This window comes from Jatropha curcas, chromosome 3 (assembly GCF_041381405.1).
Source record: "Jatropha curcas cultivar XTBG-Jc1 chromosome 3, XTBG_Jcur_1.0, whole genome shotgun sequence".
NCBI classification, from domain to species: Eukaryota; Viridiplantae; Streptophyta; class Magnoliopsida; order Malpighiales; family Euphorbiaceae; genus Jatropha; species Jatropha curcas.
In genome coordinates this window covers 3,525,948-3,540,316 of record NC_143153.1, presented here as the reverse complement: position 1 = coordinate 3,540,316, position 14,369 = coordinate 3,525,948, and the positions used below count along the sequence as shown (strand labels likewise).

General features: G+C 35.7%; 3 protein-coding genes across 3 annotated transcripts; 2 read left to right on the top strand and 1 right to left on the bottom strand.

Moving 5' to 3' along the window:
• Nucleotides 1–515: 515 nt before the first annotated feature.
• On the top strand, nt 516–3,675 carry LOC105644394 (receptor-like protein EIX2). Its single transcript, XM_012229719.4, has one exon. It carries the CDS (start codon nt 574–576, stop codon nt 3,559–3,561), a length of 2,988 nt encoding a protein of 995 aa, XP_012085109.1. The 5' UTR covers nt 516–573; the 3' UTR covers nt 3,562–3,675.
• Nucleotides 3,676–4,352: 677 nt separating this feature from the next.
• LOC105644937 (receptor-like protein EIX2) lies at nt 4,353–7,542 on the top strand. The gene has a single exon (XM_012230447.4). It carries the CDS (start codon nt 4,384–4,386, stop codon nt 7,381–7,383), a length of 3,000 nt encoding a protein of 999 aa, XP_012085837.1. The 5' UTR covers nt 4,353–4,383; the 3' UTR covers nt 7,384–7,542.
• A 927-nt stretch (nt 7,543–8,469) lies between these two features.
• Nucleotides 8,470–10,628, bottom strand: LOC105644395 (large ribosomal subunit protein uL13w). Its single transcript, XM_012229720.3, has 4 exons — nt 10,248–10,628; nt 9,722–9,838; nt 9,519–9,606; nt 8,470–8,856 (listed from the first exon to the last, which is right to left on the bottom strand). The coding sequence occupies exons 1-4, from the start codon at nt 10,517–10,519 to the stop codon at nt 8,713–8,715; spliced, it is 621 nt and encodes a 206-aa protein (XP_012085110.1). The 5' UTR covers nt 10,520–10,628; the 3' UTR covers nt 8,470–8,712.
• Nucleotides 10,629–14,369: the final 3,741 nt, after the last annotated feature.

Here is a 14,369-nt window from a genome sequence, read left to right as displayed (position 1 = left end):
GAAATGACTCACCAAGTGAATTGAAGATTTCCAACTCTTGAAGTATTGAAAATGTGGATATAGAACTGACTTTACCTTGATGGGTATAATAATAGTAATTTTGAATCTATAAAATTTGGGAGTCTTTCATCCCAAATTCTTAATTAAAAGACTCAAACTTGCTGATTTTACAACTATAAGTTTGTTTCACAACAATTCAATATTTCATTTGTTGTTGTGGAATATCAAAGTTTCTCATTTCAGTGTTCAGGGATCACAAATATTAACAATATGGAACTCAGAGCCTTCTTTTTATGAGATAGGAGAATTAAAGTACTTGATTTTATCCTTAAAATTATGGAGCCTTTTCTAGGAAAACTCTTGGGAAACATTATGTCAAAACAATTAAGTCTTGTGGGGAAAAGATAATCAATTTCTCTTAGACTTTCTTCAGCCAACTCTGTTGACAAAGTCAAATTAGACACAAGTCACTGGCAATTTGGCAGGTTTTTCTGGATATAAAATTCAGAACCTCAATAATTTTGCATACCTTTCTCTATTTTCTCTTGGTTCAGCTTCATTGTGATTGTGTCCATGAATGGAGGCACAGTCCTTAAGTGTGAATTACAATTGTTTTGTGTTCTATGCATGGTAGCCATCATCAGAATCAGTCTCCTGGAATCTGCAAATGCAACTGTGCCTGTCAGGTGCATTGCAAGCGAGAGACTTGCCCTCCTCAGCATCAAGAAAAGCCTCGTTGATCCAACAAACCTACTCTCCTCATGGACATCTGAAGAAGAAGATTGTTGTAGGTGGAACAGAGTTGGTTGCAACAATCAAACTGGCCATGTCGTCATGCTTGATCTCCGGCCTGTAATCATAAATCGAGGTGATAGTTTTTCTACTGTGGAGTTGACAGGTGAGATCAGCCCTTCCTTGCTCGAATTACCATATTTGAGTCACTTGGACCTCAGTCAGAACTATTTTACAAGATTTCCAGATTTTATTGGTTCACTTAGGGAGTTAACATACCTTAACCTGTCATGGAATAGCTTCAGTGGTATATTTCCTTACCAGCTTGGAAACCTCTCGAAGCTGCAATATCTTGATCTTAGCTGGAATTCTGATATGAAAGCTGACAGTTTTGAATGGCTTGATCGACTTTCTTTTTTAAAAGTCCTTCACATAAGTTTTATTACCTTCTCTAAAGACGTGGATTGGCTCAAATCAGTTAAAACACACCCTCATTTGTCAGACTTGGTTTTGCATAGATGTCAATTTCCTGAAACTAATTCTGCATCAATTTCCCATGTCGATTCTTCCAAATCCCTTGCATCCCTTCGCCTCTGGTTTAGCAGTTTCAATGCCTCAAACCATTCATGGTTGCCCAATGTTAGTAGTGCTATTATTAGTCTTGAAATCCAAGATGACTACATGAAAGGTCCGATTCCAGATTATTTTGGGCACATGAAATCACTTCAACATCTTGACATCTCCTACAATCACCTTGAAGGTGGCTTACCAGCATCATTTAGTAATCTCTGTCAGTTGAAAACATTAGAGCTGTCGCATAATAATCTGAGTGGATCATTTCTTGGGATTTTAGAGAACCTAGGATGTGCTAAAAATTCCTTAGAGATTCTAAGGTTAAGTCAAAACCAACTGAGGGGTTCGTTTCCTGATGTCACTGAATTTGAATCCTTGAGAGAAATATATCTTGATCAGAACCATTTAGATGGGTCTTTTCCTGAAAACTTTAAATTCTTCTCTAAGCTTCGTATTTTGAACCTAGAAAGGAATCAGTTAGTTGGATCATTGCCTGACCTCTCAGGGTTATCATCACTCATTGAGTTGCGAATATCGAACAATGAGTTGAATGGAAGTATCGGTGGAAGCATAGGACTGCTTACTAGCCTCCAAGTCTTGGATGCTTCTTCAAATAAGTTCACTGGACTGCTCTTATATGCTCATCTCTCCAGGCTTTCCAAGTTGCAGCAACTAGACTTGTCTTATAATTCTTTAGCTTTGAATTTCAGTTTTGATTGGACGCCCTCTTTTCAATTGGACACTATCAAACTAAGCTCTTGTATATTAGGTCCGCAGTTTCCTACTTGGCTTCAAAGCCAGAGGAACTTCTCTTACCTGGACATCTCCAATTCTAGCATCTCAGATGCCGTCCCGAGCTGGTTTTGGAATTTCCCTTCCAAATTGAGATATTTGAATCTGTCCTTTAACCACATATATGGTAAGTTGCCGAATCCATCAGTGCAATTTTATACTTTTCCTGCGGTAGATTTGAGTTCCAACCTATTCTATGGACCCATACCAAGATTCCTTTCTAACACAACAGTACTCAATCTTTCCAAGAATACATTTACAGGATCCCTTTCTGTCATATGCACAGTAGCGGATAGTGCTTTGTCCTATCTTGACCTTTCAGACAATTTGCTATCAGGAAGCCTTCCCGATTGTTGGAAGCAAATGAAAATGTTAACCATTATGAACTTGGAGAACAATAATTTTTCTGGGATAATCCCAAGCTCAATGGGCTTTCTTCATCGAATTCAAACACTACGTTTGAGGAACAATAATTTTACAGGTGAATTGCCTTCAACTTTGAAAAATTGCTCATTGTTGGAGCTTTTAGATCTTGGCGAGAACAAGTTAGTTGGAAATGTATCAGCATGGATAGGAGAAAGCCTAAGAAAATTGATCGTGCTTCGTTTGCAATCAAATGACTTTTTTGGTGTCATACCTTCTACAATATGTCACCTCAGCTCTCTCCAGATACTGGATATTTCTTTCAATAACTTATCAGGACCAATTCCCTCTTGCCTCAAGAATCTCACTGCTATGGCTCAGAATCGAAGTTTTCTCCATGTTGTATCCGATGAGTATACTTATTCATATAGCTATTGGAATGGAAGTGATGAATGGAGTACAGAATATATTGCAGAATATTTTGATTACATATCTGTTATATGGAGAGGAATCGAGCAAGAATACGGTAGAACTCTTGGATTGCTCAAGCTTATTGATCTTTCAAACAATAATCTAACTGGAAGAATTCCAAAGCAAGTGATGAGCCTGTTTGGAATAATTTCACTGAACCTATCAAGAAACAGCTTGATTGGAGAAATCCCAAAGCAAATTGGCCAGTTGAAAGCATTGGAATCACTTGATTTGTCTCATAATCAACTTTCTGGGGAAATTCCTGAAAGTGTTGCTTACATATCTTTTCTTGCTGTGTTGAACTTGTCAAATAACCAATTGAAAGGTAGAATTCCAACAGGTACTCAATTGCAAGGTTTCAATGCCTCAGTATATTCAAACAATTTAGGACTCTGTGGACCTCCACTTCCAAAATGCCAAGGAGAAAGAACAATGCAAGATCCATCGAAAGGAAACAATATTGAAGAGGGTGAAGAATGGTTCGAAAGGTCATGGCTTTATGCTGGTGCAGGAATGGGATTCTTTGTAGGACTTTGGGGCCTCTATGTGTCTTTAATTATTAATAAATCTTGGAGGTACAGCTACTTCCAATTCTTGAATTATGTGGTAGAGTGGTTTTACTTCAGGTGAAACTCTGTAAATTTTGCTTAAGCAAAGCCAAAACTAGACCATTGTCTTGTTTTTGAGTTGACCTTTCCATTTAGCTTCACAGTTGGTGAAAGCAAGCAAATAATTTTCACAGAATTCTCATTTTTTCTTTATTTAATTATTTTGAATATTCATTTGTATAGCAGGTTAGAGATAAGATCAGATTGAAATTGGATTTAATATAAAATAAAAATGGTAGTTGGTATTGACCAAAGTTTTTCTTTTTTTCCTTGAAATAAATAAATAAATAGATGAGTCAATATCAACATAAATAAATAGAAATATTAGAAATCTTTACTCAGTAATTCCTTAAAAAAAATCAATGGATACTAACTTAGAAATTGAAATAAGTACCTTTCTAGCTAAATTGCAAGAAAAGATTACACTATTTTATTGTTAATTAAAATGTCATTTTTAGCCCTGTAATTAATTATAATTTGATTAAAATTTCAAATTCAATTAATTAGGTCATTAGCTTTGAAAATTGGTAATTTTCTAAATTAGTCTTTAAAAAAGTCCACTTAAGCAGCATGACTGCTTTCTCCTGTAGCCTGTGTGGTCAATCTTTACTTGAAGACTGCTGTTTTTGACAAAGAAATGTTACATTTTAATATTTTCTTCAGCATGAGAGGTGTACTAATTATTGAAGAAATAGTAAGTCTTGTGGTCAACTTCCAGAAACATTGAATTGATCATATACATATATATATATATATATATATATATATATATATATATATCTTGTAATTAATTTCACCAACTCTTCATTTCCTTGAAGCTGCTTTTCTCTCATTGTTTGTGACCATGACTGGTGGTAGATCACTAAAACTTCAGCTATTACTTATATGGGTTGTTTGTAGTCTAACTATTACAAAATCTAGAACAGGAAATGCAACTATAAGATGCGTCGAGAGTGAAAGGCAAGCGCTGCTCAAGTTCAAGAAAGGCCTTGTTGATGAAGCAAACTTGCTCTCCTCTTGGACGAGTGGAGAAGATTGTTGCAGATGGAGTAGAGTTGGGTGTGACAATCACACTGGTCATGTTATCATGCTCGATCTCCGGCCTGTAACATATGGTGATAGTAATTCTGTTTGGACTGGATTCGGTGGTGAGATAAGCCCTTTCTTGCTTGAATTGCCATATTTGAGTCACTTGGATCTCAGTGGTAATGGCTTTCAAAAAATACCAGATTATTTTAGTTCACTCAGTAAGTTGACATATCTTGACCTGTCATTGAATTCACTTAATGGAACATTTCCTTACCAACTTGGGAATCTTTCTATGCTTCAGTATCTTGATCTTAGTTTGAATCTTGATATGAGAGTAGACAGTTTTGATTTTCTTGATCGCCTTTCATCTTTAAGAGTCCTTAATTTAAGTCATATCAGTATTGGTAAAGATGTGGATTGGCTAAAATCAATCAAAATGCACCCTTCTTTGTCAACCTTGGAATTATCTCATTGTCATTTTCCTCCAGTTAATCATTCATCTCTTTCCCATGTTAATTCTTCCAAATCTCTTGGCTCTCTTCGCCTTAAATATAATAGTTTCAATTCCTCAATTCACTCATGGTTGTTCAATGTTAGTGCTGCCATTGTTGATCTTGATATCATAGATGACCAGTTGGAAGGTCCAATTCCAGATTCTTTTGGAGACATGATATCACTTGTTCATTTGAGCCTCTCCTTGAATGCATTTGAAGGTGGAATACCAAAATCTTTCAGGAAGCTTTGCAATTTAAAAACGTTATCTGTGTCATTAAGTTCTATCTCTGGTCTACTCACAGATTTGCTGCAAAACCTCACAGGCTGTGCCAAGAATTCATTAGAGGTATTAGCATTAAGTATGAACCAACTCAGAGGTTCAATTCCTGATATTACTGAATTTTCATCCCTTAAAGAATTATATCTTGATTATAATCGTTTAGATGGGTCTTTTCCTGAAAGTTTTAATCACTTGTCTCAACTTCGTATTCTGAATTTGGAAGGAAACCAGTTAGTTGGTTCATTGCCTAACCTTTTGAATTTAGCATCACTTACCAAGTTGCTTGTGGGCAGCAACGAGTTAAATGGAAGTTTAACTGAAAGCATCGGGAAGCTTCTTAATCTTGAAATACTGGATGCATCTTCAAATAAGTTGAAAGGAATTGTATCAGAAGCTCACGTATCTAATCTTTCCAAATTGCAGCAGCTGGACTTGTCTTATAATTCACTATCTCTGAATGTGAGTTCTGATTGGACTCCCAAATTTCAACTGGATATTATCAAACTAAGAAGTTGTAAGTTAGGCCCCAAATTCCCTACTTGGCTCCAAAGCCAAAGGAATTTCTCCCACCTTGATATCTCTAATTCTGAGATTTCAGATGCCATCCCTGACTGGTTCTGGAATATGCCTTTAAGATTAAGCTATATGAACCTCTCTTTTAACCACATATATGGCCAAGTACCAAATCTATCCTTAGAGTTGTATACTTTTCCTGCAGTGGATTTGAGTTTCAACTTGTTCCATGGACATATACCGCAGTTCCTTTCTAATACAACAGTACTCAGTCTCTCCAAGAATATGTTTACAGGGTCCCTATCTTTTCTATGCATGGTACCAGATAGCCCTTTGAGCTATGTTGACCTTTCCCACAATTCACTTTCAGGAAGCCTTCCTGATTGTTGGCGACAACTAAAGCTGTTAGTTTTTCTCAATTTGGAAAGCAATGATTTATCCGGGACAATCCCAAGTTCAATGAGCTCCCTTCATAGTATGGAGACATTGCGTTTGAGAAATAACAGTTTTACAGGTGAACTGCCTTCATCCTTGAAAAACTGCTTCCGCCTGGTACTTCTTGACCTTGGAGAGAATAAGCTAACAGGAAACATACAAGCATGGGTTGGAACAAGCCTGAAAAATTTGATTGTGCTTCGTCTGCGGTCAAATAAATTTTATGGGAACATTCCTTCAACAATTTGTCATCTGAGCTTTGTCCAGGTGTTGGATATTTCATTCAACAATCTATCAGGAACTATTCCAGCTTGCTTCAACAACTTCACTGCTATGGCTCTAAATCAAAGTTCAAGTAATATGGTATCCCATCAGTATTTTTTGTCTTACAGTTACTGGAATGGAAGTGGATCGCTTCACCTTCCCCAAGATACTGCATTATATGTTGATTATGCATTGGTTATTTGGAAAGGAATAGAGCAAGAGTATGGCAGAACACTGGGATTGCTGAAGATAATTGATCTCTCAAACAATTCTCTCGTCGGAGAAATTCCTGAAGAACTTGGAAGTCTGTTTGGACTAATTTCCTTGAATTTATCAAGAAACAATTTGACTGGAACAATCCCTAGTAGAATTGGACAGGAAAAATGTTTAGAATCTCTCGATTTCTCCCACAATCAACTTTCTGGCCAAATTCCTACAGGCATTGCTGATTTGAATTTTCTTGCTAAATTGGATTTGTCAAGTAACCAATTGACTGGGAAAATTCCAACCAGCACTCAGCTGCAAAGCTTTAGTCCCTCTGTATATTCGGGGAATCCAGGGCTTTGTGGACCACCATTGAGCGACTGCGAAGATGACAGAACAACGAGACATCCCTCGGCTACTGTAACTGAAAAGAACACTGGAGAAAGTGAAAAATGGGTAAACAGGTCTTCACTTTATGCTGGCATGGGGGTTGGATTCAGTGTAGGATTTTGGGGACTTTGGGGACCTTTGTTGATAAGTAATTCTTGGAGACGCACTTATTTCCTGCTCTTGAATAACATGGCAGACAAGCTCTGCTTGATAATTTCACCCAGACATGCTTAATTCTAATTATTAGTAAAATAAATTAGAAATGAACGAATTCCCTCTGTAAATAACACTTCTCCTGGAAGTGCCTAATGAAAGACTCTGGCTTCAAACTGTTTTACTACTACATTGGATGTTTTAATTTAAATTGCATTAATTATTATTATTATTCTCTTATCACTCAATCTCACGCAAAGAAAAAGTTAAGAGTAAACCTATGGAGATTTCAAGGGTTTGTATTATCTTATCACTCAAAGTTAATATAGTTTGTAAACCTAAATAATTATGTTTGATGAATCAATTTAAAGTTAATTTAGGAACACTGAATAAAAATAGTGGATATGTTAAGTTTAAACTGAGGCTGATTAAGCAGATTTTCTAGACTGCTTTGGAGGCAGATTTCGGAATTGACTATCATGTTATGCACTGCATGAGTGTGTTAAAAGAATGATTTGCTTGATTAAACTAACCTGAAATGGTTATTTTTCTTATTGGCTATGGTAGTAGTTGTAAATAAACTATGTTTAAAGAATGAGTTTTCACTTACTAGCAATTATAAATTTATCACCCTTTTTCTCCCAATAGACGAGTAAGGAATCCCACGAATCTCATCAGAACACAATTATATCTAATTCATCAACTCTACTGATTGATGAGTAGTAATTGTGGAATCTGTTAAATTTGAGAAACTAGTTTTGTGTGGTTTAATTAATTAATGCGGTCATTTATTTCAAAGTTTTTAATCAACGGACTCAACTCGCTTGCTGGGTTTTATACTAGAACGAATTACACAGCAAGTTGATTGCATACGCTGTCAATGCCACATTTAGCAAGCTCCACAATAATTCAAAATTCCATATGATTTGGAATGAAATTATACAAGAGTTTAGAACTTTTCGAATGGTTTGGCCAAATCTAACATATCATATTAGTTGAAACAAAATCCAACGATAAAACTTGCCTTTTCCAACTTAAACAACTTACACAAAGGTCCGTCTCTCTAACTTAAACAAGCAAACAATATCTCCATACAAGTCCATACTATATTTCTTTAGCAACGAAAGAAAAATGAACTATTGAAAACGAAATGTGAAGTCGCCATAATTAACAGCAAGAAAACACAACCTTGAAGAAACTCTCTTAACATCAAAAGAAGCATAAGCATTGACAAGTCTGACGTCCAACTCAATTCAAAAACTCAATAACAAGTGGGCACACTACATAACCATAAAGGTCCGTTTGATATTCAACTTCTAACTTTTTTAACACAGGTAAGACAGTAAAATTTCCATTAAGAGATAATCCTGAACAAAATTGTGAGCAGCTCTAGCTAAAGTCCCTACAACTTCAATACTTAACAGGAGCCAGAACTTCCAGTTGAGAGCCAAGCTTCTCCTCTGCAACTCTCTCAGCCTTCAACCTAAGTTTGTTCAATTGCTTCTTCCTCTCATACAAGATTTGAGACCTTTCCTTTCTCTTCTTCTCCAACTCCTGAAGGAGACAACATAATTAGACACACATTTTCCATACAGATATTTCTCAAAATTGCCAACCAGATGCAGAAAAACAGGACAACTAGAACATAACTAGTTTTCATTAGAATTGTTATTAAAATGTCATTCTCTAACACTGCAGTGAGAGTTTTTAGACAGCCAACAACTACGAACATGCTGAAAGAAGCTGATATAGGCTCAAGTAGTAGTCCAAAAACAAATGCAGTGAAAATTTCTAAATCAACGAATAGAGACAAAAGTGACCATACTCAACTAGATTGAACAAACTTCATGGTTCAAAAAACATTGCATGCTAAGTCAATGTGCTGATACAACAGTTGCCTACAACCTTATTACCAAAAAAATAAATATCATAATCAGACACTTGAAAAAATACGAGCTAATCTGCTCCAGATGATTATGAACTGTAAACCTTGCATATAATAAACCCTCCTGCAAAAACTCAGTTCTAGCATGCTTGACACAGAGGATATTCACTTGTATTGATTAGCATGTTTAAAGCCCACTGACTCAATTACAGCAAGGCCATCAAAAATTGCTATTCCAACAAATAGACTAGTACCAAGCAACAAGTATAACTGAATAATCAAGAACATGAACATATTAGGAGAACCCAAGCAGCAGAATGCAGATACTCACCCTGATGGTGTCATAGTGGTTCCATCCAACCTCAGATGACAGGCGGCCCAACAGGCAATACTTGTGTCCCTTCTGAAGTCTCAAGACCCTTATTTTAATGACCAAGTCAGCAAAAAATTCATATCAGAGAAATTAACCAAATTAGAAAAAAATAAATCAAGTAGCCAAATAAAGTTAACTGAGCCTAGACTAGGAATGCTCACTTGAGAGCATCAGGGATAACCATCCTTTTCGTTTTGTCATATGGAGGTGGGACACCCTCATAGGCCTTCAATCGTGCAAGTGCAGCTTCCCCTCGCTTAGTCTTGTGTGGAATCATTCTATAAAAACACCAAAAAAAATATTATTCCAACATTCTCCAACACTTACCACCCAATAAGCTAAAACAATACCACTAACCCAGGGTATCAAATAACTATCTAATTCTTTTACATTATCCATCTCTTCAGCAACAAAAACTAGAGTTTGACTGGATACAGAATCAAGTTAATTGATGCAGAATTTAATTTTTGCCTTAATGCTTACTTAAACAAGTTAGCCAAAATTATTTAGAGCTAAGTATACTAGTTCATCCAATGTAACTAAATCACTTTCAGTATCCAATACAAATAAACCAAATATAGACCAACATATTCAAAGTGATGACCAATTTTAATTCATTTTTCTCACATTATCTCATTAACCAAACAGTAAAGCAATGAGATTCAAGAAAGAGAGAGAGTGACAGACCCACGGACAGTACGCCAGAAGATCTTAGCAGGATTGCGAAAGTGAATGGGTCCATGAGAGGGCTTAGTGTTCATGCGTTTGCGAAGAAATCTCATGTATTTCATCTTCTGCCTTACCAATCCACCGGACATGCATATCTCCTCGCACCTCACCACCACCACTTTTTGTCCGTTAAGCAACTCCTTCGCCACCACCGACGCAAGCCGCCCCAACATGTGGTGCCGCGCATCCACCACCACCTTCTTCGCGCAGATCCCCGATCCGGACACCATTTTTGCAAACACTTTCTCCCTCACTCTCTTTCAGTTCTTTGAATGTAAGTGGCATATAAGAGGAAGGTGGCTAGGGTTTCTTGAGGGCTATTTTGTGTACAGTTATTTAGGTACGGTGAGGGAAAGTAAATAAATGAAAGCATGCCACGTGAAGGATCAACTAAAAGGAAGTAACGGGCTTGTCCAAGCCAACACTTGTTTGAGCCTTCTATGGAGATTAAGTCTAATTTTTCCTTGTTGAATGAAATTAAAAGAGCCCAATATTGTTGTTGTAGATTAAAAACAATTGGCTAATTGCTACTCATGTACAATTTATTTACTGTGCCATACTTTTTTTTTTCAATAATATTGTTTATGCAATGGGTTAATTTAGTTGGTAAGAATTAAACTCATCTTTCTTATTAACCAAAATTCATCATAAAGCACTCTTAGAACATTCGAAATAATTTTTCTAAATGTGTCAAGTCCATATAAAAATTGTGCTTTTCAAATCATTTAATACTAATAAAAAAGTGTCACGACCCGAAACCAGAGGCCAAACCGGCACTATATCCTAAATAAGCATAAGTTTTCCGAGGCCCATAGTAAGTCTGAATCACTAGAATTCAACCATATTAATATAAATTTCTAACAGTCAGTTCATATTACCATACATAATAAATCTCATAATTATATTATACTCTGGCCCAAATCTAGCATTTTAAACATTTCATAGCTCGGAACCAATTATAATACAAAACATCCATAATATAGACTAACTGGTTCATACATTCACATAAACGAGTTCACTAACAGATAAATATAAATAAGTTCTCGTACATATAGCTACATATTTTGAATAACAGCTAACTCTAAAAGTTATTTTTCTAGCTTTGCAGTGAAGGAAATAGAGCTTTAGCTGAAACAGTGAAGAATCTACTTCCTGGAAAAATTGAATAAAAGAGGAGTGAGTTTTATAATGAATAATGATTAGTGTATAACACAGCTATTCACACGAAATGCTTCCTAAGATACTAAATGAACACAATCAGTCAAGCATATAGCACAACATCAGCACTCACAAGTAATCGCACCTTCAAATAATCAAACAAGTGGAAATTGGTTAGCAGCGTCACCGAAACCCCCGACGAGCTGTTCTCACGCATGACCCACCCTCTCAAATGTGTGCACCAGGGAGCCGATCCCTCGTATATGGCCAACCGGTCTAATCCTCACTTGACCAACCCTCTCAATTTTTTCCATTTCTTTTTTTTCTATTATCAACAGGAGGTCACCCTGTAATTTTCCATATAATTCATATCAGCAGATGCACACGGGAGCGCCAATCTCCCCATACATGGCCAACGGTATCGAAGACCGCCCTCACAAACCCATGGTGAACCACCCAATTCCACGCAAACAAGGCAAATCAATGTCACAACACAAATAATCAAACAATGCAATTAAATGCAAGCATATTAAATGATTAAACGTTATCATGCAAGAGCACAAATAGACATTCATATACTAATTCAAATAAATATAAGAGTATTAAATAATAATATAATATAACAATTGGTACTTGAAAAATAAATAAATAAATATAAAAAATATAAATAAATAAAGACAAAGCTTTGTATAGTAATGATTTTAAGTATGATGCAAATGGTAAATACTATTTATTATTATTTACTATACTAAATGAGAAAAGACTCAAATTTGAATTCTAACTTGTTAAAAAAGTGAACCAACTAGAGCGATCTAAACAAAATGGAAATTCAAAGGAGGGGAACAGATTGAATTAAAAAAATAACTTTATTTTAAATATATCAAGTTAGAGAATAAATCTAAATAAACCTAGTAACTTAATCATTAAATATAACTAGCCTAGATTCTATCTAAAAATAAGACTATCCACCTGCTAGAATAACAAAAGTATTAAATATTTATCAACCATTACACACACAACCCATCCATCGGGCGATCAATCAATTTAAAAACTCATCCTCCTTCCAAAACAACAATGTCAACACTCAACCATTAATTTACAACTTACAATAACCTCTAATCATGTTCCAATGATAATATCAATCGTTATTTATTTCATACGATTATAACTAGCTTCTATAGCGAATTACCAAACAAATGAAAGCTTTAATACATATAAAATCGAATAAAACTTACGTCATTAAGTTAATTTCAATTACTTTCATTTGATAGTTCCTTAGTGTCTAACTATTATAGAACTCTTTATCAAACCTTCATTTCTTCATCCTTGCTTAAAGATAACAACCACATATTTATAACTTTATTAAATTTTAAATTAGCCACTAAGAACAAATGCTTCAATTAAACTAAAATTTAATGAATATATCTAATAAGAGATCCGATTTATGACTTTATACCAACTAAATAATTCCTAGCAAGAATTAAATCTACTAATTCAAATATTCCATATCAAGCAACAATCTATATAAATGATTGAAAATAGCTGCTGCTACTACCAAAAGTTTCTCAATTCTCGTCAAACTTAGTCATTAGAACCTCTACATCCACGACAAGTTATGAGGAGCACATTTATTCCGACAATATAAACTTAGTTCAAGCAAAAATCCATAATTTTTTCTAACTAGAAGCTGCCATTATATCAAAGAAACCTTAAGTTATTGATTAAACTCATACATTATATGCTACTTAACCCATTTCCCATCAAGAACTTAATTTATAACTTGGTTTGCATTATACCACGGCAATTGTTAAAATGGCATGCTGCCATTTCAGGTTTCTCAATTCTTTCGCCAAAATCTGCATTAAACTAAATAATTTATTCATTTGTACAAGGAATTTTCAGTTTATAGTTCAATTGAAACGGTAAAATCAAGGTTTCCTACGTAACATACCAAGAACTCAAGCCAAAGGCTAAAAATATCTACTGTCGTACTAACGAATCATCGTTTCCTTACAAAAATTTATAATAGACTCAATAATCTAGCTATTTCTATATAGGAATTCAATTCATCGCTTCCATTTATAATTTTTATTAAAAATCTCCAAGCTAATTCTCATGAACAGTAACTAGGGATTTATTTCTTCACAAAAATTGATTCATGAGAGAATCCTACAATTAAAATCTGACAATTAGTTTAGGTATCATCAAGAGAAAGGCTAGAAATTCCCTCCCCTTGTCGCAAAAACACACTAGAAATCGTAAATTTCCGGGTAGAACGATTGGCAGCGGCTTCTTTGTCCAAAAGCTGTTTCTGTCGATGCTGGCTTGCCCAGAAAAGAGAGGAACGGTGGACGGTGAGGTGCTGGAGACGGGATGAGAGGTGGTTTGGCCGGCTATTGACTGGATTCGTCGGAAAAACCAGAAGAATGAGAAGGAGGTGACTGTCTCGATCGGAAATCGCAGCTCAATACCTTCCTCGTTTTTGCGCTATGTAGACTAGAAGTGGAGAGGACAGAGCGGCATACTAAGACCGGTGGCGAGAAGGAGGTTCTACTGGTCGCACTGAGCTCAGGCGATCGGAAATCGACGGGGAGGGAGGGGGAGTTGCTGTCGCTGAAGCGGGGAAAGAAGAGAGAGAAATGGGACCAAATAGTAATTTCTGATTTTCTAGGGTCTTCTAATTAGTTCTAGGCTGATTTGAATTTGGTTTGGCCCAAATTAAATGTAAATAAAAGAAAGATTGTACCTTTTGCGGCTTAGGCCTTAGGGTAGTTGAATTGGTTGACCCACGTACCCCTCATTCATATTCAATTTAATTTTCGTAAATTAAAATAAAACCAATGCTTGAAAAGTTTTGTTGGTTGATACTTAATAGTTGGTAACGTCATGTTGAAAGGGGGACACTTATTTTTCGACACTGTT

What these genes read in the sequence shown, in the direction of transcription:
- LOC105644394 (XM_012229719.4), top strand. Translation starts at nt 574, where the DNA reads ATGAATGGAGGCACAGTCCTTAAGTGTGAATTACAATTGTTTTGTGTT.
- LOC105644937 (XM_012230447.4), top strand. Translation starts at nt 4,384, where the DNA reads ATGACTGGTGGTAGATCACTAAAACTTCAGCTATTACTTATATGGGTT.
- LOC105644395 (XM_012229720.3), bottom strand. Translation starts at nt 10,519, where the DNA reads ATGGTGTCCGGATCGGGGATCTGCGCGAAGAAGGTGGTGGTGGATGCG. An exon ending in GTTATCCCTGATGCTCTCAA is followed by an intron (nt 9,607 to 9,721) that starts GTGAGCATTCCT and finishes CATTAAAATAAG; the next exon opens with GGTCTTGAGACTTCAGAAGG. An exon ending in ACCACTATGACACCATCAGG is followed by an intron (nt 8,857 to 9,518) that starts GTGAGTATCTGC and finishes TGTCTCCTTCAG; the next exon opens with GAGTTGGAGAAGAAGAGAAA.